Genomic DNA, 23,363 nt, shown 5'->3' on the forward strand with positions numbered 1-23,363 from the left:
GTCAATGTGTGACTAGATTGGTGCAACGTGCAATACAGATTATACTCTTTTCAATGCAAAGAGTCAAATTGTGCAGTTTATGAAAGGCTATTTTGAGTGAAAATGGCTTGTAGGCAAAATGGAGAACCCAAATGAAGATAGAAGTCCAGGCATTTGAGTGGCACAAAAATGCAGGAAACTGGAACGTAGTATGGAAGATTTGATAAGATTGTTTCAGAGCATGTCTCTGTTATCTTTGGTTGAGGTTTTATTGAGTGCATATGATTTCTAAGTTGTCATCGTCGACATGTTTATTACTTTTAAATCAGCTCTGCTTGTTTTCCAGGCTGTTTCGAATCATAAAATAAGAATCATAACTACACCAATTTTTTTTCTTTTTTCTTTTTATATAGTTTAAGTTTTTAAGCCATCAAATATCTAGCTAAACCAGCCATAGTATTGAATCATTCCAAGTTCCAACCGACTTTTTATAGCATTAGGCAAGGGTGTTGGGTTGTTGGAACCGTCGAGCTTTGCTCCGGTGTCCGTTCACCACTCTCTGTTCTGAACCTGATGAAGAGGATATGGCCGGCCAATCGTCCATTGCCTTCGCTTCGTCAAAAACCGCTACCGATGTGTCCGAAGGAGAGAAGGCTCGCGCTCACCTAAGGGCGGACTCGCGCTCAAGCTCTATTGAAGAGGGCGCCATTACCTTTATGGCTTCAAAGCTCCGCAATGCGCCCAAGCCCATTTTACTTCCCCTTTGTCTATGTACACCTATATAAAGGAAATAGATTAGGGTTTTGAAGAATAACTTTGAGAGATTCATTTCTAGGGCATTGTGGGAGCTCTGTTGAGCTAGGGTTTGAGTGAGGCCTCTTCTTATTGATTCTTGATCTCTTGTAAACTCTCCAATCTTTGTTATAAAGGAAACTCGGCTCTTGTGTGTGGATGTAGGTAATATTTACCGAACCACCTAAATCTTTGTGTCTCTTTGCATATTTACTTCCATTATTATTGTTGCTATGAAGGATGATGATAAGTTAGTGGTTTTGCTTTGTTGAGGTTGTTGTGATAACTACCAAAGTCTTGGGTGGGTGATTTCCTTGGTGTGAGCTCCAAGTTGAAATCATTTGGGATAGAAAGTAACTAGATTGAGGTGTGACTTTCTAGTGAAATCTCCCAACAAGTGGTATCAGAGCACGGTTTTGAATCATTGGAACAAGGTGTGTGAGGAAAGTTTCCACCTTTAGCATTTGAGGCTAGGTGTTTGAAGAAATTCCTCTGAGAGAGTCTCCACCGTTGTGTTGGTTCAAGTGGAAGTCATGACGACCGAAAAGGAAAGCTACAAGATAGAGAAGTTTGACGGAACAAACTTCGGCTATTGGAAGATGCAAATTGAGGATGTTCTCTATCAAAAGGATTTGATGGAAACATTGATATGTGAGAAGCCCGATGAGATTCCGCAAGATAAATGGGATTTGCAAGATAGAAAGGCCTTGGCCACAATCCGATTGAGTCTTTCGAAGTCGGTAGCCTTCAATATTAAGACTGAGAAGACGGCGAAGTCTCTCATGGAGGCACTTACTACGATGTATGAACAACCCTCGGCCGCAAACAAAGTCTATTTGATCACCAAGCTATTTAGTATGAAAATGTTGGAGGGGACCTCCTTCAAGGATCACCTAAATGAATTCAACCAAACTAAGGACCAATTGGAGTCGGTTGAGATTACATTTAGTGATGAGGTGCTAGCTTTGGCGATACTTGGACAATTGCCTCCAAGTTGGAATGCGACTATGGCGGCTATTAGTGGCTCTGCGGGAATGACCAAGTTGAAGTTTGAGCACGTTATTAGTATGGTACTAACTGAGGAAATCCGGAGACAGGATTGTCCGTCATCGCTCGGATCAACTTCGTGGTCGGCATCGAGCACTGAAAAGTAGGGGAAGAAAGTCAAACAGGAGTCGTAGTAAGAAGAAGTGGAGGGGGAGATCGAAATCTCAAGCCTCCCAATTGCAAAGCGTTGAACACAAACCTCGAGACATGAGTGAAGTGGTGTGCTATAATTGTGGTAGGCCTGGCCACTATAGCCCCAATTGCCCGGCACCAAGAAACAACAACAACATTAATAAGAACAGGAAAAAGAATCAAGAAGCTAATGTTGTTGAGATGGTAGATGACGCTTTGATATGTTCGATGGAGCACAAGAAGGAGTCTTGGGTACTTGATTCCGGGCGATCTTTCCATGCTACCTCACATCGAGTTCCTTGAGAACTACAATCGGCGTGACCTTGGAACGGTCTTTCGGTGATGACCAACCTTGTGACATTGTCGCGGCAAGGGTGATGTGCATATCAAGATGAATGGCTCGTCATGGTTATTGAGGGACGTCGGACATGTTCCGGTTGAGGAAGAATTTGATTTCGTTAGGGCAATTGGCAAGTGAAGGATTTGTTACGTCTTTGCGGTGATACTTGGAAGGTCTCGAAGGGTTCATTGATTGTTGCAAATGGTAAGAAAGATGGTACTCTACATGACGCATTATGGTTGTGAGTCGATTGCCGCGGCTTATGGCAAAGAGGATCCGAATGTTTGGCAATCGCAGACTTGGTCACATGAGTGAGAAAGGAATGAAAATCCTTCACTCTTACGGTAAACTCCCAAAGTTACTGATCGACCGAAATTGACTTCGGAGAACTGTATTTGGAAAGCGTAAGCGGGGTGAGTTTTCGAGAATGGGTCGACCTCAAAGCTAGAAAGCTTGAGTTGATACATACAGATGTCTGGGGGCCAGCTAATGTCTCTTCACTTGGCGGAAAGTCATATTTTGTGACTTTCATTGATGACCATACTAGGAAGGTGTGGGTCTATTTCTTGAGACACAAGTCAGAAGTATTTGAAGTGTTCAAGACTTGGAAGGCCATGGTTGAGAATGAGACAAGCTTGAAAGTAAAGAAGCTGAGATCCGACAACGGTGGAGAGTATGAGGATTCAGGTTTTAAGAAGTACTGTGCTGACAATGGCATCAAGATGGAAAAGACTTTGCCAGGGACACCTCAGCAGAATGGGGTTGCAGAGCGGATGAATAGAACACTGACAGAGAGAGCTAGGTGTATGCGTACACTAGCAGGCTTGCCCAAGCGATTAAGGCGTAAAGTGTTAGCAATGACTTTTTACCCGATCAATAGAGGACCATCGCCTTTGGATTTTAAGATTCCGGAGGAAGTGTGGAGCGGGAAGGATGTGAACTTTTCCCATTTGAAGGTGTTTGGTTGTGTGTCCTATGTCCACATTAGTGACCAAGCTAGAAGCAAGCTTGATGCTAAGTCACTAAAGTGCACCTTCATCGGCTATGGCGGTGATGATTTTGGGTATCGCTTTTGGGATGATCAAAATCGGAAAATCATTCGTAGTAGAGATGTTGTGTTTAATGAGAAGGTGATGTACAAGGGACGAGATGAAGCACAAACCAAGGAATCGGGTACGAGAGCCGCGCAGTATGTTGAGTTGGAAGACTTTGATGTAAGTCGTGGTATAGTGGGAGCCCCACGGTCGAGGAGGATGACGAGTAGTAGTGACTTCGAGAGAATAATGAGGATACTACACCACCGAAGTCCATCTCCACCTCGCGCCCCCAAGGAAGACATCCAGCCCACATGTACCGAAGTTCGAGATATCCGCCTCCACCTATGTGAATTACTTGCTACTTTCATCGATGGTGGCGAGCCTCAATGCTATGATGAAGCATTGGAGGTGAGTGATGCAAGCAAGTGGGAGCTTGCTATGCAAGATGAGATGAAGTCCCTCATCTCTTGTGGCACGGGGGTTTAGCCAAACTACCCACGGGCAAGAAGGCTCTACGTAACAAATGGGTGTATAGAGTCAAAGAGGAACATGATGGTTCCCAGAGATACAAGGCAAGGCTAGTAGTCAAGGGTTTTCGCCAGAAAGGGCATTGACTTCCACAGAGATATTCTCCCGGTGGTGAAACCGAATACTATTCGATCGGTGTTGAGTATTGTTGCAGCCGGAAGATTTATATCTTGAAAGCGGTTGGATGTTAAAACCGCCTTCCCATTGTGACCTAGTTGAGGAAATTTATATCACGAACCGGAGGGTTTCATCAAGAAGCGGTAAAGAGAATATGGTATGCAGGGCTCGAAAAGAGCTTGTATGGTTTGAAACAAGCCCCTAGGCAGTGGTACAGGAAGTTTGATAACTTCATGCAAGGAAATGGCTACTATAAGTGCAACGCTGACCATTGTTGCTACTTCAAGAGGTTCGACTCCAGCTACATCATCCTGTTGCTATATGTTGATGATATGTTAGTAGCGAGTTCTGATATGTCAGAAATTGGGAGATTGAAAGAGAAGTTAGCAAGTGAGTTCTCTATGAAGGACTTGGGTGCGCAACTAAACGATTCTAGGGATGAGGATCGAAGAGATAAAGAGGTATTCGAGGAGTGTCTCAGTCCGAGTATATTGAGAAGGTATTGAAGAGGTTCAAGATGGGTAGTCTTGAAACCGGTTTGCACACCTTTGGCGATCCACTTCAAGTTGTCCAAGGAACACTCTCCCAAGACTGTTGAGGAAAGAAACTTCATGGCTAAGGTACCATACGCCTCTGCCATTGGAAGTCTTATGTATGCCATGGTTTGCACACGTCCGGATATAGCCCAAGCAAAGGGGAGCCGCCGAGATTTATGTCTAATCCCCGCAAGCAACATTGGGAAGCCGTGAAGTGGATATTGAGATATCCGAGAGGTACTACGAGAAATGCCTATGTTATGGAAGGGGTGTTGTGAACCTGCAAGGGTATGTGGATGCCGATTTTGCAGGAGAAGTAGATCGCAGAAGAAGCACTACTGGTTATGTCTTTACAGTAGGTGCTACTGCAGTGAGTTGGATTTCTCAGTTACAGAAGATTGTTGCTTTGTCTACCACAGAAGCAGAGTATGTGGCCGTTACAGAGGCAAGCAAAGAGATGATCTGGTTACAGGGATTGATGGAAGAGCTTGGGATGAAGCAAGAGAGAAGTGTGTTACACAGTGATAGTCAGAGTGCTATACATCTTGCCAAGAATTCCGCCTTTCATTCTAGGACCAAACACATTGGTCTCCGGTATCATTTTATCCGATCTCGTTGGAGGATGAGGTTTTGCACTTGAGAAGATCCATCGAGGGGAGTGAGAATCCGGCGGATATGTTGACCAAGGCCGCGCCTTCATCGAGAAGTTGAAGTTGTGTTCAACCCGGTCTTCTTTGCTTGAAGACCATGATGGATGAGCCGAGTGTTTCTTTAGTATATTGGATTTGGATTGAGTGGGTTACAATTGAGATGTGATGTGCATGAAGAATCTCGGAAGGTTCCAAGTGGGAGATTGTTGGGTTGTTGGAACCGCCGAAGCTTTGCTTCGGTCCGCTTCACCACTCTCTCATTCAACCCGATGAAGAGCGCCGCTACCGCGTCCATGGGCATTCGCCAAGCGTGCAAAACCGCTACCGACTGTCCGGGAGAAGGCGCTACCGCTTCGCCACCTAAGGGCGGACTCGCTCAAGCTCTATGAAGAGGGCGCAAGGCCACCTATGGCGGCCAGCTCCAAGCTCCGAATTGCGCCCAAGCCCATTTTACTTCCCCTTTGTCTATGTACACCTATATAAAGGAAATAGATTAGGGTTTTGAAGAATAACTTTGAGAGATTCATTTCTAGGGCATTGTGGGAGCTCTGTTGAGCTAGGGTTTGAGTGAGGCCCTCTTCTTATTGATTCTTGATCTCTTGTAAACTCTCCAATCTTTGTTATAAAGGAAACTCGGCTCTTGTGTGTGTGGATGTAGGTAATATTTACCAACCACCTAAATCTTTGTGTCTCTTTGCATATTTACTTCCATTATTATTGTTGCTATGAAGGGTGATGATAAGTTAGTGGTTTTGCTTTGTTGAGGTTGTTGTGATAACTACCAAAGTCTTGGGTGGGTGATTTCCTTGGTGTGAGCTCCAAGTTGAAATCATTTGGGATAGAAAGTAACTAGATTGAGGTGTGACTTTCTAGTGAAATCTCCCAACAAAGGGCACTGAAACTTGAGGAGTTGAGGAACTACACGGATCTTAAGAATAAGTTGTGGTTTAGGAGCGGCAGAATGCTGGGGGCTGCAACCAGTGATTTGAGGAAAAAGATATAAGATTAGTTCATCAAGAAGATAAGGAAGATAAACAGATTTCCTGAACCACTAATATTAGTGATAGATTTATAAAATGTTAATCTAGAGTTGTAGGCCTGAGTGGGAATGAGGTTCACCAACAAGGAGTCAAGGACCGAGGTACAACACTACCAGTGCTTTGTTCAAAGCGCCCTGCCTGGAAGGACACAGCGTCAAGTCTATTTTATCAAAAGTGTTTTGTTAGCTAGTCGGTAAAGTCTTATTTTCATATTTAGTAGGACATTTGTTGGGAACGTATTAGCCTTGCATTCTAACATCCACAGGGACATTCCAATTGTTTTAACATAGCAAGATGGCAAGATGGAGGCAGTTAGACTTGTCCAAATAAATTTATCTTGAGAAGTCTATTTCCAGTTTTCCACTGCACTTTCACAATAATATCCCTTGGGCATCTCCAGTGGACACTTTCAAATTGCACCTCTACGGAGGCTCCACATAGGTGCCATTATAATTTTACAATTCTCACTACAAAGTAAAATATATACTATAAATATCCACACTTGATAGTTCTTAATGGAGAATTTTCAAAAATTGGGATTTGACAAATTTCGATAAGTTGGAATCATTTGTGACGCTCGAGTTTCAAAGTTACAAATGACCATGTTTAGACTAAATGGTGTCACTTCGAGTGATGTCCGGACATATTTTACCAACTTGTATCAGGGTTGAGAATTTCCCACTCCCTCTATTAGTTATTAGCTATTATCTTCAGTTTACAACCCCCATTAGATATGCCATTATGCAAAGTGCCTTTTGTGTTAGTTCTAAATAGCGCATCTTGCCTATCATTTCTAGTCAAATACTCCATTTAATGAAGAAGAAATAGGTACACCGACCCATTTATTTGACCTACTATTTGACGTCTTAATCATTGATTTATATAGAGATACGTGTATGTATGTATTGCAATGCAAACCGATATTATCCAAATAGTGAGTCGCAATAGTAGGTCTAAAAACTACTCATTAATTTACGTTCTATTTCAGGAATGGAATTGTCTGGTATGATATCTTCTCTTGCTTACTCACTGATGAACTCCTTTCTAGGTGGTGTAAAACGGGTTGGGTCTGGCCCATGAAATGGGGCTTATGAAATGTGAAATGGGTCTCGAATAAGGAGAGAGAGAGAGATGCAATGGACCTTGAAATGTCCACCAAATATGAAGTCCGAGAAAAAAAAATAATATAATTGGGACAGTTGACTTAGTCAGTTGGTTGTATATGACTGGAGTTGACTTTTGTTAGCAATAACGTGGTGGTCACTACTCAAGCGCGGGTAAGCAGCACACTTTTTTCTTCTTGGGTTCCTCTCACTCACAGACTCAAATCACCAAAAGCCAAAACCATTCTGCATCATCAATCTTCAATCTTCAAATCATAGACTGGGGTATGCTTTTTTTTTTTAGCTCATATAGATAACCACTTCATTTACAATTCAGTTTACCTCATTTATATAGGCTTCACTTTCAAAGCTCAGTAATCATGTATCTTACAATTGAACTGAGTATAAAAGTGCTATTTGGTATAGGTTTAAAGATGTGTGTAGATTTATGTGTCGTGGCTACTACAATTGCCTGTCAAAACTTTGCAAGTTAAGGTGTGTTTGATTTCACAAGGGATTTTTTGCCACGGTAATCTCTTTTCTCAGACTTGGTTTTTTATGGACAAACCTAAACTCCAAACACCCATTTCATTCACTTTGTATAGTGTTAGTTCATGAAAGGAATCATTTATCGAATAAATCATTTTGTTTGGAAGTTTGATTCATCAATGCTCATTCGTATTCCTTTACACGTTAGTTCTTCGGCTTGAAATAACTCTGCAGGTATGTAAAAGAGGACTTCCGTGGATTTAGATATTGTGAGATGGAGTCTTGCAATTGCATTGAGCCTCAATGGCCAGCCGATGATCTCCTAATGAAATACCAGTATATTTCAGATGTCTTCATTGCACTTGCCTATTTTTCAATCCCACTAGAGCTAATATACTTTGTAAAGAGATCTTCTGTTTTTCCGTACCGATGGGTGCTTGTGCAATTCGGGGCTTTTATTGTTCTTTGTGGAGCAACACATTTTATTAACTTATGGACTTTCAGCATTCATTCAAGAACAGTGGAAGTAGTAATGGCCACGGCAAAAATTTTGTGTGCTGTAGTGTCATGTGTAACCGCCCTCATGCTTGTCCACATTATACCTGATCTGTTAAGTGTGAAAACCAGGGAATTGTTTTTGAAAAATAAAGCTGCCGAGCTTGATCGTGAGATGGGGCTTATTCGTACACAAGAAGAAACTGGCCGTCATGTTAGAATGCTCACTCATGAGATTAGAAGTACTCTCGACAGGCACACCATATTGAAGACCACTCTTGTAGAGCTGAGGAGAACTTTGGCATTGGAGGAGTGTGCATTGTGGATGCCAGCCCGCACTGGTTTGGAGCTCCAACTTTCATATACTCTACGCCACCAAAATCCTGTTGGATGTACTGTACCTATTCAACTTCCTGTCGTCAATCAAGTTTTCAGTACCAACCGTGCAGTGAAAATATCACCAAACAGCCCAGTAGCAAGGCCTCGATCACTTTCAGGAAATTATATGGCTGGGGAAGTTGTTGGTGTGCGTGTCCCTCTTTTACATCTATCAAATTTTCAAATAAATAATTGGCCAGAGCTTTCAACGAAATATGCTTTGATGGTTTTGATGCTTCCCTCCGACAGTGCAAGGCAATGGCATGTCCATGAGTTGGAGCTTGTGGAAGTGGTTGCTGATCAGGTGCGAAATTTGGCCTTCATCTTCACATCATCATTTGTTGAATTATTTCAGATTTTCTATGTGGAATCTAATTGTCTAACTCAGGCAATCAAATTCATCACCACGTCACATATTTCCTAAGTTACACGGACACGTGTGTCCATATCCGACACGGATACAAAGTGTGTCTGACACGGAGAGATATAAAAAATTGAAGTATATTACATATGATATGTGTCCATGTGTGTCCCAGACGAACACGTGGATATGTATCCGACACGGGTTTTTTTTTTAAATATGGCGTGTCCATGTAACATAGCATACATATTTCACATCATTTGCCTGCTTCTTGTTATGACATGACTGAAGTCCTCTTTCGTTTCTTTTTCATAGTACTGGTCAAGAGAATAAATAAATTACCTCTGGTTTGATTGAACTGCCGTAATGGCTCTGCTTGGTGCAAAGCAAAAGGTTGCAGAGGAATCTAATTCTCTGTTGAATTACATATTTTATTTTCTGGTGAATAGCTATCTAATTTACCTTATTTCTCTCCAAATCTTACATCAAGAGTATTGCACAGGAATGTAGTATTGCTTCAAAAGCTTGAACAACCAATTTCTTTTAAAGATTGATGTGAAATTAACAGAGAAAAAGTAAATTATGCGAAAATGGTCATGGGGACTGGGTTGATATCACACCTAGAATTTGCAGGAAATTCAGTGATCATGAAAGATCAATGGCTGGGAGTCGACCAGGTTTAAAACAGCAATTCCGGTGTATGTCTTTTGGCATGCCTTTGTGTGGGGTATCAACATATCATAGAAACTCAACAATGTATTCTAAGTCGCCTCAATTGAAGGTTGAGGAGCCCACCGTCTACAGTATACATTATATTTTTTAACTGTAGCAGCAGCGGTATATTGACTTATTTGATTCCATCTTTTTACATTTTTATCTAACGTTAAACATGCCTTTGAGGGCCCAACCCTCTCCAAGTTTACAGTATCTTATTTTTAACTGTCAAGGCAGCAATATATTGGCATCCTTGATATCATATTTTACAGTTTTTAAACATTGAACTTTCCTTTAGAGCATTCCCAATGCAGGTGACTTTGAGGGGAAATAGCAACTTGTCACCCTTAAGAGCCAAAAACAATGGCCCAATGTAAGGGTGACTATGGAGGTAGCTCTTCACTAGGTAACAATAAGAGTAGCACTTGCTACCGAGATAGTTACTGAGTTGTGAACTTTGGACGGAACCTTTTATTCTGTCTTGTGTGTTTTTTTTTTCCGGATGGGTGTTTCATTCCGTCTCGGTCTCAAATACAGTCAGACAACAGAATGAAACATCCCATCCGAATTTTAAAGTCACCTTTACATTGCACAATGTTTAGTAGCTTTTCACCAACAAGGTAGCTATGAGGGGAAATAGTCCTATGTGGCGCTTATGTGAAGGTAACAAGTTGCTGCTTGCATTGGGAATTCTCTTAACATGACAGGAACACTTTAATTTGTTGTTGATACTTAACTGTTAACTTTTGTCTTCAAGAACACATAAACTTGTTGCTAATACATATTTGTTAACCATTGTCTCCTTTGTGTATGTCCTTGAGTCGTTAAAGTATCTCAATCCATTGGCCATTCTCATGGAGACTGTGGTACTGCTTTCTCTGCCTCAAATCTTTATTTAGGATATGCTTGGGGTCAGTGAATGACCTCAGGTCTTTTGAACTTTTGCTACCCAAGTCCCGAGGTCATACTCTCCAAATGGAAAATGGCTATGGAGTTTGGTTCCTTTAGTTATCATGTGTCGTATTTTGGAAGAGAACCAAATTCCATTTTCAGATTATCTGTGACATATATCGAGGATATCATTTTATCGACCACCGGATTCCTCTAAGTTTTCTTCAAGCCGTGGGAAAAGTTGGATGACATTCAATTTTGGCATCTGTCTTCTTCTTCTTCCTTTTTTTTTTTTTTTTTTTGCAATTAATTTTTTATTTTTATTTTGTGTGATCTACACAAATGATTTCTATAAACGCGACACATTTGGTTAAGAGTTGTTCATCGAAAAAAAAACATTTGGTTAAGAGAAAAGAAAAAGAGAATTCTTGTGTACAAAACTTATTCAATTCCATCATTTATCCAGTGACAACTTTTCCAGGAGAGAAACTTATTCCCTACATGTTTCAGTACAGGTTGCTGTTGCTCTTTCACATGCTGCTATCTTGGAAGAATCTATGAGGGCAAGGGATCTACTTATGGAACAAAATATTGCACTGGATCTGGCAAGGAGAGAAGCAGAAACAGCCGTCCATGCACGCAATGATTTCCTTGCAGTTATGAACCATGAGATGAGGACTCCTATGCATGCGATCATCGCACTCTCATCCTTGCTGCAGGAAACTCAATTGACACCTGAACAGCGCTTGATGGTGGAAACGATCCTGAAAAGTAGTAATCTCTTATCGACACTCATTAATGATGTTTTAGATCTTTCTAGGCTTGAGGATGGGAGTTTTCAACTTGATCTTGGGACTTTTAACCTCCACATGGTATTCAAAGAGGTATTACTATTGACTGTTACTTATCAGTTTGTATTGCAAACTGTTGCTCTTTCTTTAATTTTTTTGATATGGGATGTTTTGGTTTTAACCGCTCTTTGGTATTTCTGATGCTACAAGACATGTGTTTGTTTTGCAGGTTGTTAACTTGATCAAGCCCGTTGCATCTGTCAAAAATTTAATGGTTTCACTAACCGTGGCTCCAGACTTGCCGGAGTATGCTGTTGGTGATGAAAAACGTCTGAAGCAAATAATCTTAAATGTTGTTGGTAATGCAGTGAAGTTCTCGAAAGAAGGCAGCATTTCAGTCACTGCTTGTATTCCTAAACAAGAATCTTTTAGAGATTTAGGAGGTCCTGACTTCTTTGCTGTGCCAAGTGCTAACCATTTCTATGTGCGAGTACAGGTTGTTCTATAATTAACCATCTTGATGTCAATGCTCAGTAGTCATGAATGTTCGAAGTCTTTATCAGTTTCACTCTCACAGGTTAAAGATACGGGATTAGGCATCAGCCACATGGACATTCCTAATCTATTTAACAAATTTGCACAAAATCATTCCCTTGGAGGTCAAAGTTCTGGTGCAGGGCTTGGGCTTGGGCTTGCTATTTGTAAGAGGTACTGATTTCCCTTTTTTCCTGTAGTTCGCTACTTCACTTACCCTGTGAAGTTCTCGCAGATTTTATTGGAACTAGTACTTGATCAATTTACAACATATTTTGCTCTTGTTATTTACTAATGGAACTCAGTTTTCTACCCCTTGTTTCTGTTCTTCTTCTTTTCTATGAAACCAATATCATAATGTTCTTACATTCTTTTTTCTTACCATCAGGTTTATAAATCTGATGGAGGGTAACATTTGGTTTGAAAGTGAAGGTCTCAACAAAGGTTCTACAGCTATATTTGTTGTAAAGCTTCGTATTGCAGATCAGTCGACTTATTCTGAGCATCAGCTTCTTGCTGAAGTGCAAGCCAATCATAGTCAAGCAAATTTTATCGGACTTAAAGTTCTCGTTATGGATGACAATGGGTTAGTATGAAAACTATTTGTGCAATTTATTTACAAGAACTTACTGTTAATTGAGTATTTGGAATTCCTGGTATTAGCATGAGTCAACATTGTTCAGCTGTAAACTTGTAATGCAGGGTTAGCAGGATGGTTACCAAAGGTCTTCTTCTCCATATGGGATGTGATGTGACAGTGGTTAGCTCAGGCAAAGAGTGTTTGCGGATTGTTTCTCAGGAACACAAGGTGATATTCCTTGATGTATGCATGCCTGAGATGGATGGGTATGAAGTGGCGGTTAGAATACGTGAAATATACACACCACATTTTGAGAGACCATTGCTGGTAGCACTTCTAGAGAATACAGACAAGGCAACAATGGAAAGCTGCTTGAAGGTTGGCATGGATGGAGTGATACTAAAGCCATTTTCCCTAGAAAAGATGAGGAATGTTTTGTCAGAGCTCTTAAAGAAAAGGTTTTTATGTCAGGCAAAGTCTTAGGGAAATGGTTTTCATTGATTGAGAGGAAAATCCTAGTGACTGCAAGCATTATCTTGAAGACCATGATCGGAAGTGGAGACCATGATGTAGCACTGCCCATTTTCGAAGAGCTTACATCTTATATCGTGTTGTTGTGATTATCGTTTACTGAAAAGAAAGTAGGTTGGGAGCAGTGAAATTGGCAACCTTGGAGTTCAGTTCTTGTGCAATGTTACTTGGCTTGTACAGGTGTACTTCTAGAATTTATAATTTTATATACGAGCAAGATATAAAACTCCCTACGTGACAGATTAGACCTCCAAAAATTCCACGATTTGGTGTATTATGCATTAAATAGAGGAATCAAAATAAGTAGAAGTAGTCGTTGCAAGCCCCACTCGTGGTGCGGAGTTTTTAAAGGTTTTAAGGAAAGTAATATCCCCTGCCTAGCTGGTTTGTACTTCTAGAAGTTGTTGTATCCCATCTTCTCTAGCAAGGTATGCTACATGCTTGATAAAAGTACGTAGATACTTTTTTTTCTTGTTCAATTTATGGTTATAATCAAAATATCAATTAAGGCCGAAAACATTTTAATCAAATATCATTGTTGGTCAAAACATTTTCAAACTAAAGGTTTTTAAAAATTAAAATCTTGGGTTGGCAATATGGTGGAAGTTAAATCGGGGTGCAGAGACAGCCAGGAGGAATGGAGGATTGCCTAGAAGCAGCTACCTTCCAGTTCTTATATGTGACAACAGGGCTTGGTTACACTAGTAGACTGCCTGGTGTTCGTCCAACTGATGAGATGTTCTTTTGTAGCTTAGGAGTTTACAATCTGGATAGTTTACAGGAAATACTAAACAATTGGCTTACTTTCTTCTATTCATTCATCACTTATATAGAGTTGTTTACATGTTTATGAGATCCTATAACTTAGGAAGCTATGTACAAGATAACTACTGAGAATATATCTATAATATATCTATGATATCCAAGATACTGCTGAGGATATATCTAGCTTATCCAGACATAGAAGGTTCGTCAATACTCTCCCGCAAACTTGGCAACATGTTGACGAGTTTGGAACGTAAAAAATCAAAGCGTTGTCTGGAAAGACCTTTGGTGAAGATGTCTGCAAGTTGGGCTTGGCTGGACACAAAAGCAACTCGATGGGTACCCTTTGCAACTCGTTCGCGAACAAAATGATAGTCTAATTTAATATGTTTTGTGCGAGAATGAAAAACTGGGTTGGCAGCCATGTAAGTTGCACTAAGATTATCACAATAAATAACTGTTGGAGAGGGGGAGTGGAATGCGCAAGTCTCGAAGAAGATGTTGGACCCAAATAGTATCGGCACAAGCATATGCAAGGGCACGGTACTCAGCTTCGGCACTGGAGCGAGAGACTGTGGGTTGCTTTTTGGCTGACCAAGAAATTAAGTTGGAACCCAAAAATAGACAGAAACCAGTAGTAGAGCGTCGATTGTCTGGGCAACCAGCCCAATCTGCGTCAGAGTAAGCAACAAGCTGTAAAGGGTCAGGTGAGCGCCAAAGGTATAATCCATAACCAAGAGATCCTTTAAGGTAACGAAGGACTCGTTTAGCTGCAACTAAATGTAAGTCACGAGGGCTGCTCATGAATTGTGCAAGGTGGTGAACAACAAAGGCAATGTCAGGTCTTGTGAGCGTCAAATACTGAAGAGTACCAAGAAGATGACGGTATTCAGTCGCATCTGAAAGAGGGTCTCCACTCAACGATGATAATTGGGTACAGGCTGCAAGAGGTGTGGAGCATGGCTTACAATCTAACATTTTGCTTCGACGGAGCAAGTCAAGTGTGTATTTAGTTTGGGAAAGATGAAGACCATTGGCGTCACGAGTGATTTCTAATCCCATAAAATAGTGCAAATCACCGAGATCTTTAATCTCAAATTCAGCCCCTAAGGTTGCAATAAAAGATTGTAATTGTGGAGTAGAATTGCCTGTTAACACGATATCATCCACATAGAGAAGAAAAATCATTACTGAGGAACCATTATGATACGTGAACATTGAGGAGTCAGCAATGCTTTGAACAAAGCCATAAGAGATCAGAAAAGAGCTTAGGCGTTGAAACCAAGCACGGGGAGCTTGTTTGAGGCCATAAATTGCCTTGTGTAATTTGCAAACATGATGAGGACGTCTAGGATCAACAAAGTCGGGAGGTTGTGTCATATAAACTTCTTCAAAGAGGGTGCCATGCGGAAACGCATTCTTGACATCGAGTTAGCGAAGTGGCCAAGAAGAAGAGACAGCCAAACTTAAAACAGTGCGAATGGTTGTTGGTTTAACAACTGGACTTTATGTTTCGTCATAATTAATTTCTGGTTGTTGGTAAAAGCCCTTGGCGACAAGACGAGCTTTAAGACGTTCAATGGTACCATTAGATCGCCATTTAATTTTGAAAACCCATTTTGACGGGACTTTGTGCTGACTTGGATGAGGCGGAACAAGTGACCATGTGCTATTTTTCAGCAAGGCATTAAATTCCTCATTCATTGCTTGGCGCCAATGTAGTGATTTTTGTGCTTGAGAAAAACAAGAAGGTTTCGTCTCTTTGGACAATTGCATAGTAAATGCTGCAGGAACGGGATGTCGGGTTGCAAAATCAGTATACCGTGCTGGCTTGAAAAGTTTAACACTATCCTTTATTCTGGTGGTCATATGATGCCCTGTAAGTGGTGGTGGAGCAGTGGATGAAGAAGGAGCTGAAGCAGATAATTCAGGTGCTGGAGATGGTGTCAGGGATGGAGTAAGTGATGCTTGGGAGGGAGAAAGTGATGTTGGTACTAGTGAAGTATCAAGCGATGTTGGTGGTGTATCAAAATGTTCGCAGTGAGTGGGAACGCTGAATTTGATGTGGGTACAGAGAGAGGAGCCGGTGGTGATACCTCTGAACTTGTTGGTGGTATATGAAGAGATGGAATCTCCTGTGTAGTAATGATTGGAATAAAGAGTAAAGCAAAATAATCAGGCACCACTACTGTACTAGATGAATCGGTTGAAGCTGTTGCATATGGGAAGTTGGATTCATCAAATACCACATGGCGAGAGATGTATAAGCGCCCAGTAACTGGATTCAAGCATTGAAACCTTGTGACGAGCTGTAAGCCTGTAACCAAGGAAAACACAAGCAGCAGATCTAGGCAATAATTTGTGAGTAGCATAATCTCCAAGATACGGATAGCATGCACAACATAAAATACATAAAATAGAGTAATCTGGGGTGGAATCGAACAAAGCGAGGAATGGAGATTTGAAGTGTAGAACTGGTGTTGGTAACCTGTTTATTAAGTATACAGCAGTGCAAATCGCCTCAACCCATAAAATGAGAGGAATACAAGCAGTAATCATCAAGGTGCAAGCCATCTCAGAGATATGACGGTGCTTTCGTTCTGCAAGACCGTTCTGTTGGGGTGTGTGTGGGCATGAAAACCTGTGATGAATACCTTTATTGGTGCAAAAATTATGGAAAGATGAGTTATCATATTCGCCACCCCCATCACTTTGAAAACACTTAATGATAGCAGAAAATTGATTCTCAATAGAATTAAACAAGTGAACAAAGTGACTGAAAACTTCAGACTTTAATTTCATGGGAAACACCCATGAGTAACTAGTAAAATCATTAGTAAAAAGCACATAATAACAATAGCCAGAGACAATGGAAATGGGAGACATCCAAACATCACTATGAATTAAATCAAATGGTGCAGTAGTACGATGTTCATGAGTAATAAAAGAAAGTCGTGTAGACTTTCCCATGGCACAGGCCTTACAAAATTGACACTGACTAAACATTTGTTATTAAATAATTTTCGAAGAATAGGGGATGAGGGATGCCCCAAACTGCGATGCCAAAGTGTGGGCAACAAACTAGATGTCGTAAGTGCTTGAAAGGAACAACTCGGTTTGATGGGGTATAGCCCATCTTTACATTGGCCCTGAATAGGGGTGTAAAATGGGCCGGGCTGGGCCAGCCCGGCCCTCAAATCATAAAACCCATATGATTTGAGGATCGGGCTGGCCCAGCCCCCTTATGTTATGAGGGTCGGGCTTGTGAGGCCAACACTTGAATTATACAGCCTTTGCCCTCACCTCAGCCCCTTTTAGACAACTATGGGGCGGGCCTGAGGGCCGGGTCTATGGAGTCTCAGTCAGTATTAAACTTGTCAATTATTCAAAACTCTTGAATACAACTTGTTTAGACTTCATTAACATATTTGGTTTTTATCAGATTTCATTAACTGATTAATATATTCATTACAAAAATTCTTGAAAACCTATCAAACTTCATTAACATATACAATAGAATGTATGAATATATTCTATATGATAGAGATATATCTATATAATACAGCTGTATCCTATAAAATATATTCACATATTCTAACAATATATTCATTACAAGAGAGAGAACCTTCATTACAAGACTTCATTATATCAACTACTATACTTGAAATTTACATTTCTACCCTATGTAATAATAAGTAAAACTTAAAACCCAAAGGCTATTATACGTAATTTTGTTTAGAAAATCTAAATATCAATGAGGGCCTTAATACGGGCTTTGTGAGGGCTTTAGAGGGTCGGGCTGAGGGCCGCCCTCATGTTTCTATATCTAGACCCTTACTCTCCCCTCAAAACATGAGGGTCGAGCCGCCCCTGCCCTCAAATTGTATGCGGGCTTAAATTTGAGGACTTTTTTTGTCTATGGGTCGGGTCAGGTCGGGCGGGCCGAGGGCTTGAGGGCCGTTTTTACACCCCTAGCCCTGAAAAAGAATAGATCCTGTGCGTAAGTCGCGAATTAGAAAACCAGAAGGATGAAATGTGATACTAACGGAATTATCACGAGTAAACTGAGTGACAGAAAGAAGATTTTTACGCATGTTTGGGACATGTAAAACAGTGGATAACTGAAAGGAGTGAGAACCAGAAGAGAGAGATGCTACCAGTATGTGCAATAGGAAGGAAGTCACCATTACCCAATTGAACTTAATCATTTCCACCATAATCAGAACGGTCTGTAAAGGAGTGAGCATCACCAGTCATATGATTCGTAGCACCTGAGTCTGGATACTTGTGGTCCACTTGTGGTCCAAAGACCAAAGAAATCGTGAGAGGACAAATCATCATCGAAATTGCGGGGACGCCTATAGCAGTTCGAAGTGGTGTGGCCATATTTGTGACAAAATGTGCACTGAGTGGAAGATGGAGAAGGACCAAGTATGCATGAAGCTTGGTGGCAGCCACGACCACGACCATAGCCACCTCATTGTGAATTGGAAGACGGATTAAAGTGATAGTAATCGATTTGGTAGTTTCTGGGCCCCCGACCTTGTCGACCACCCCGAGTGGTACTATGTCCACGATTTGGATTGGAATTATGGGAAGAGAGTAAAGCAGTAGTGGGATTAGCAGAAGTGGTCTATGTGGTGGATGAATTGATATTTAGGGATTCAAATGTCAGAAGTCGAGCACAAAGATCAAAGAAAGGAGGGAGAGGGGGGTTTTGAAGAATGGTTGTCACAAGCATTTTATAATCAGAACCGAGGCCACGCATAACAGAGGTAACAAGATCAGTATCCTTAACATGTTCATTGATAGCAGCAAGGGAGTCTAAGAGAGACTTGGCATGTTGGAGATATTCAAAGACAGATTTGTTTCCTTTGGTTATAGAGAATAGTTGGAAGCGTAGATGAGTTGCGTTTGCAAGAGATTGTTGAGCAAAGTTCTGTTGAAGACACTCCCATATGGCTTTTGAAGTAGATAAACCAACAACTTGGGAAAGAACCGTTTCAGAAAGTGTAGCATTGATTAGGCTAATGAGAGTTTGATCTGTGCGATACCAAAGGGTGTGTTCAGGATTGAGAGATGATGAGATGAATTCTGGTGGACATGGGTAAGAACCATCAATGAAACGCCAATAGTTCTGGCCAATAAGAAAAGGTTTTATTTGAATTTCCCAAAGAAGAAAGTTTGTTTATGTGAGTTTCACGGAAACAAGAGTGGAAATATTTGGGAGGGCAAGAGTTGGGGTGGTAGAAGACACTGTTGATATAGTGTTGTTTGACATGTCGTAGGCTTAAAAAAAAGGGGAAGGGGGATGGAGTTAGGATTCGTCTTGCTCTTGATACCATAAACAATTGGCTTACTTTCTTCTATTCATTCATCACTTATATAGAGTTGTTTATATGTGTATGAGATCCTATAACTTAGAAAGCTCTGTACAAGATAACTACTGAGAATATATCTATGATATCCAAGATATTTCTGAGGATATATCTAGCTTATCTAGAAACAGAAGGTTCGTCAATAAATACCAGATATAGTATTAGTCAGGAAATGCTAATCATCGTTTGTTTTCCCATTATCCCTTTGTTTAATAATCTTAACCACTTTTAGAAAACTCCCATTTATGGTCTAGGAAAAGAAACTAATACGGTGCAGTGTACTTGATCTTCAAGGCAGCATCGATCATTTTCATCTTGATATATTAATGGCGTGATTTATCGCCCCACCCTCTATATCAGGCGCTGGTAACCTGATTGTGAACATGAATAGGAGTAGAAGAGCCCTACCTAATGACCGTAAAGCTGAACTTGAACAGGAATACCCGAGAACAGGAACAGGAGCGGAAGTAGTCTAGCTTATCTATTTCTCCAAAACTTTTAACTTTAAAACTTGTCTCTCTCCACGTGTTACCATCATCTGGTCATGTGTTCCAAATCCGTTGAAACCATGCATCATGGATGCTAACATGTCGACTCAATCTACATGCCTTTTAATTTATCCTTTCTTTGCTGATGTGTTTTGGACTTTTGGTGACTGTAAAAGACTTTCTTTGCTGTGTGTTTGGTTGCCGTGTCATGTTCCTGTGGGATCCATTTCAAATATGGTCTTCACATGCACAACGTTGGATGATAGTCACTAGTCAGATCACTCAGATGGCCGACTCTCACAAAGGAAAAAGAAAAGTTCTTCTTTGAAAAGGTGATCAAAGGCAAAATGCTGATGGTTTTCATTTTGTCATTTGAACAAAGTTGAGGTAGCTGTTGTCCCCTCAAAATCTTTACGAAATGACGAAAGGAAAACAAAGGAGAAAGTTCAGTCTACCTTTCAGCGTTCCGGTCATATTATCTTTCCTTTCTTATCCAAAAACCAATTCCACTTTTGTTAAACAAATTGGAAAAGAGAAGACAAAATTCAAAGGTAAAATTTAGATTCATATACATTGATCGTTATGCAATTCCACGCCTCAAAGTAGATTGCTTTCGATCCATACAACATATTTAAGTTGACAGTTGCCCCACCATGGACAACTCAGGAAATACTATAGCTAGATAAAGTTATTCTGTCCAACATGAACCGCATAATACTCTAGAAAATTTACATGATAAGGAAAAAAAATGCATCTAAACTTAGGTCTTATACGACATTGATAAAGAAATGTTCTATGTTTACATGTCCATTTTTGCAAATTATCATATCTCATAATACTTCTGACCATCTAATGTAAGCTCAAATCTGATGGGCGCTGTACGTTTTTTCCTTCAATTCGTGCCTTTTGTTGGATGAATATGGCTCGTTAGTACGCACACGATCATTATAGAATGCTTCATTTCGGTCTTGGTAGAAAATGACTCCGTTGTGATTGAGTGCACATATATAATACCCAGAAGAAGTCCCCTCAGTTGCTTTCCCCATTAATTGTTTATGTTATACTTGTCTTCGCATTAGAATTTGGAACATCATTATATACACGAAAGTCCAACGTCCCACACTTTGAAATCCTTCACTTGCAACCTGTGTCACAATCATTACCGATAAAACAAATTCAGGAAAAGGAAGAGTATGTATCAAGCACTACTCCAATTTAATGTAGATTATGCTCCGAGACAACCCAGCCTCTAAAATTAATAATGATATGGAGTACTAGTGACGCAGGGGCAATGGCCTTTCTGTTTTGTTTGAAAAGAGGCACTAAGCATGGCGTATAGTGTGTTCGATTGCATAGGAGAACATTCATGGGAATCAGGGTATGTAAATCCAACTCTTCGCAAATTTTGAGAAGATAGAAAGCATATCCTATATTTTTTCACATTTACAAACTTTCAGTGAATAAGTTTCAGGGGATACTATAATAATATATATGTTTTATAGTTTAGGAAACTTCAAACTGAAGTTAACCGTGTAAATTACTAAATTCTCCAATGAAATTAACCAGACCCTTTAAATTTAGATTGAGAACAGTGGCAAACTATTTGTGGTTTAGATTTAATTTGCTCACCTTTGTAATTGTAGCTGAAGAAGACGTAAATGAAACGGAGGAAGTTGAAGTTGAAGTGGAAGTGGAAGTGGAAGTAGCAGTTGATGATGACAAGGATGTAAATCCAACATTGTAAGTCATTGATAAATCTGGTTGATAGAGACCATAGTTCCTCTCGGAAGTTTGGCCAGGCTTCATGTTCTCATTAAACAAAGCAAACAAATAAATCTCTAATCTCTGGTTGGGTCTCAAAGGGGTCCCTTCGCCGCGCATCTGTCTCCTCAATAAATTCCTGTTAAAAGTTTGTGCATTTTCTATCGTGGCACCAACTTCATCGGCGTCTCCTTTTGATGGCCAACCAGTCTCAGAAACGCGTACTTCCAACCCTCCAAACCCAATCCGAGAGAGAGCGAAAATGACTGCGTCAACTTGTGCATAAAGCATGTTGTCATAGGGTAGCTTGGTATAAGGGTCAACCATTATGCTTCCTGATGAATCAGTAGGAAGATGGTTGTTGAAAAGCACGTAGTCCAAAGAGATCCTGGTTGGATCATCCTTGTACGCAAAGTAGGGATAGGCATTGATCCAAAATGGAGCTCCAGTGTTGGCCAAAAACTGCAGGAACGGATGCATAACGCCAGACAGTTCCTCCTTGAAGGTTCCAGCTGAAGGTGGGTAGGAGTTTTCAAGCACTGCTAAAGAGTTGGCGGTAGACACTTTTATATAAGAATCAACCCCAAGTTGAACCAATGCTTCTTGAATGGCAATGATCACCGGGACCACATTCGATATTAGTCTGGTGTCTTCAGTAGAGAAAATCTCGTTACCAACAGAAATACCTGTGATTTTTGTGGTTGGAAAGTATGGCATGATGCGCGTTTCTACCCATTGAAGAGCTTGTTGAGGGTCCACCAATACACCCAGCATTTCATTTTCAACTGTCACAATGAGCTCAATACTAGAGTTTGCAAATGCCATGAGCACCTGAGGATTGGTGTCATAGATCCTTGACTTTGTGATCTTAAGGCTTGTTAAGAGATCAACAACCTTCTCAGGCACTGGTAAATTGTTACCCACTTGTCCGTAGTTAATGCCAAGCGGTACCACTCTTTGTATTAAACCAAAATCTGTAATGAGACACTCACAAATAGCCATAAGTAATGTGAACTGAAAATAAACAGTAGTACAGAAACCATGAACATAAACAAATAACGTTAAAGCTAGCTACCATACATGTAGAGAACAACAAGGGTAAGATTACCTGAAGAGAATAGATAAAAGAGAAGGATAATGTAACTTAAGGTAGTTCTGAAGAATGTAGCCATGTAGAGAAAGAGAGGGAGTTTTGATTCCTTAAGGGGGTTTAATATATAGACAGAAGGATGGGAAGTTACGAATTCGTTTCTTTTCTTGTTTGCAATTTTTTGGGTGTTTCGGCTTTCTTTCCAAAGTAGCCTTCATTTAACTTTTGCATTCGACATGTAACTTTATTTGTCGTATCTTCTTTCTCTAGACGGCTAAACTTATTCTTTGGTGTTGTTGCCTTTGTTATGACAATTCCACATGTGCTGCTGAATGACTAAAAGTATCTCTCTACGTACTACTTTCTTCAAAACAAAGCAAAAAAAAAAAATCTAAATTTTGGACAAAATGATTTTGTTTATTAGAACTCGGAGAAGAATATATACATTTGAGCAGGTATAATACATTGTTTAGTGACCACTAACTTTATAATGAGGTCCACAGAGATAACATGTGCCTCTATATGCTCCATGAATATACTTGCTAGCTCTTCTTTTGCTTTGTGTGTGTGGGAATCCAATGATTCCTGTTACTAATCATGAGAATCAGCAAGAATCTGTCACAAGGGTCTGTTGCTTCCCCAATCATGCATGTAAATCAAACTAAACCCAAACATAACAGTGTAATCGAGTGAGCGGAGCGATTTTGGCAACAAAACCAAATGTTCCGATCTTCCTCGAGGGGCTTCAAAACGCTTAAATCAGCCTTTTTCTCCCGGCCCACGATTGAGACTTGAAAAAATTGTTTCTTCCGATCT

The 23,363-nt window shown here is 40.5% G+C and overlaps 2 protein-coding genes and 1 long non-coding RNA gene across 5 annotated transcripts; 2 read left to right on the forward strand and 1 right to left on the reverse strand.

The window, feature by feature from the left end:
• The first annotated feature begins 7,409 nt into the window (after positions 1 to 7,409).
• On the forward strand, positions 7,410 to 13,322 carry ETR1 (Signal transduction histidine kinase, hybrid-type, ethylene sensor). Of its 3 annotated transcripts, none has more exons than XM_086590858.1 (8): positions 7,410 to 7,586; positions 7,728 to 7,830; positions 8,025 to 8,967; positions 11,145 to 11,513; positions 11,650 to 11,916; positions 11,998 to 12,128; positions 12,343 to 12,540; positions 12,657 to 13,322. In XM_086590858.1, the coding sequence occupies exons 3-8, from the start codon at positions 8,065 to 8,067 to the stop codon at positions 13,015 to 13,017; spliced, it is 2,229 nt and encodes a 742-aa protein (XP_086446984.1). In that variant the 5' UTR covers positions 7,410 to 7,586; positions 7,728 to 7,830; positions 8,025 to 8,064; the 3' UTR covers positions 13,018 to 13,322. The 3 variants fall into 3 exon arrangements, with proteins under 3 accessions (XP_086446984.1, XP_086446986.1, XP_086446985.1); XM_086590860.1 differs by having other exon boundaries at positions 8,418 to 8,967; XM_086590859.1 differs by lacking the exon at positions 7,728 to 7,830 and having other exon boundaries at positions 7,452 to 7,586.
• Positions 13,323 to 20,237: 6,915 nt separating this feature from the next.
• LOC147519179 (glucan endo-1,3-beta-glucosidase 11-like) lies at positions 20,238 to 22,699 on the reverse strand. The gene is made up of 3 exons (XM_086590861.1): positions 22,566 to 22,699; positions 21,326 to 22,431; positions 20,238 to 20,841 (listed from the first exon to the last, which is right to left on the reverse strand). Exons 1-3 carry the CDS (start codon positions 22,627 to 22,629, stop codon positions 20,755 to 20,757), a joined length of 1,257 nt encoding a protein of 418 aa, XP_086446987.1. The 5' UTR covers positions 22,630 to 22,699; the 3' UTR covers positions 20,238 to 20,754.
• On the forward strand, positions 20,841 to 22,880 carry LOC147519180 (uncharacterized). Its single transcript, XR_015212069.1, has 2 exons — positions 20,841 to 21,074; positions 21,340 to 22,880. It is a non-coding gene; the product is annotated as an uncharacterized LOC147519180 (long non-coding RNA).
• Positions 22,881 to 23,363: the final 483 nt, after the last annotated feature.

This window comes from Coptis chinensis, chromosome 2, assembly GCF_015680905.1.
Source record: "Coptis chinensis isolate HL-2020 chromosome 2, ASM1568090v1, whole genome shotgun sequence".
In the NCBI taxonomy this organism is placed as follows: Eukaryota; Viridiplantae; Streptophyta; class Magnoliopsida; order Ranunculales; family Ranunculaceae; genus Coptis; species Coptis chinensis.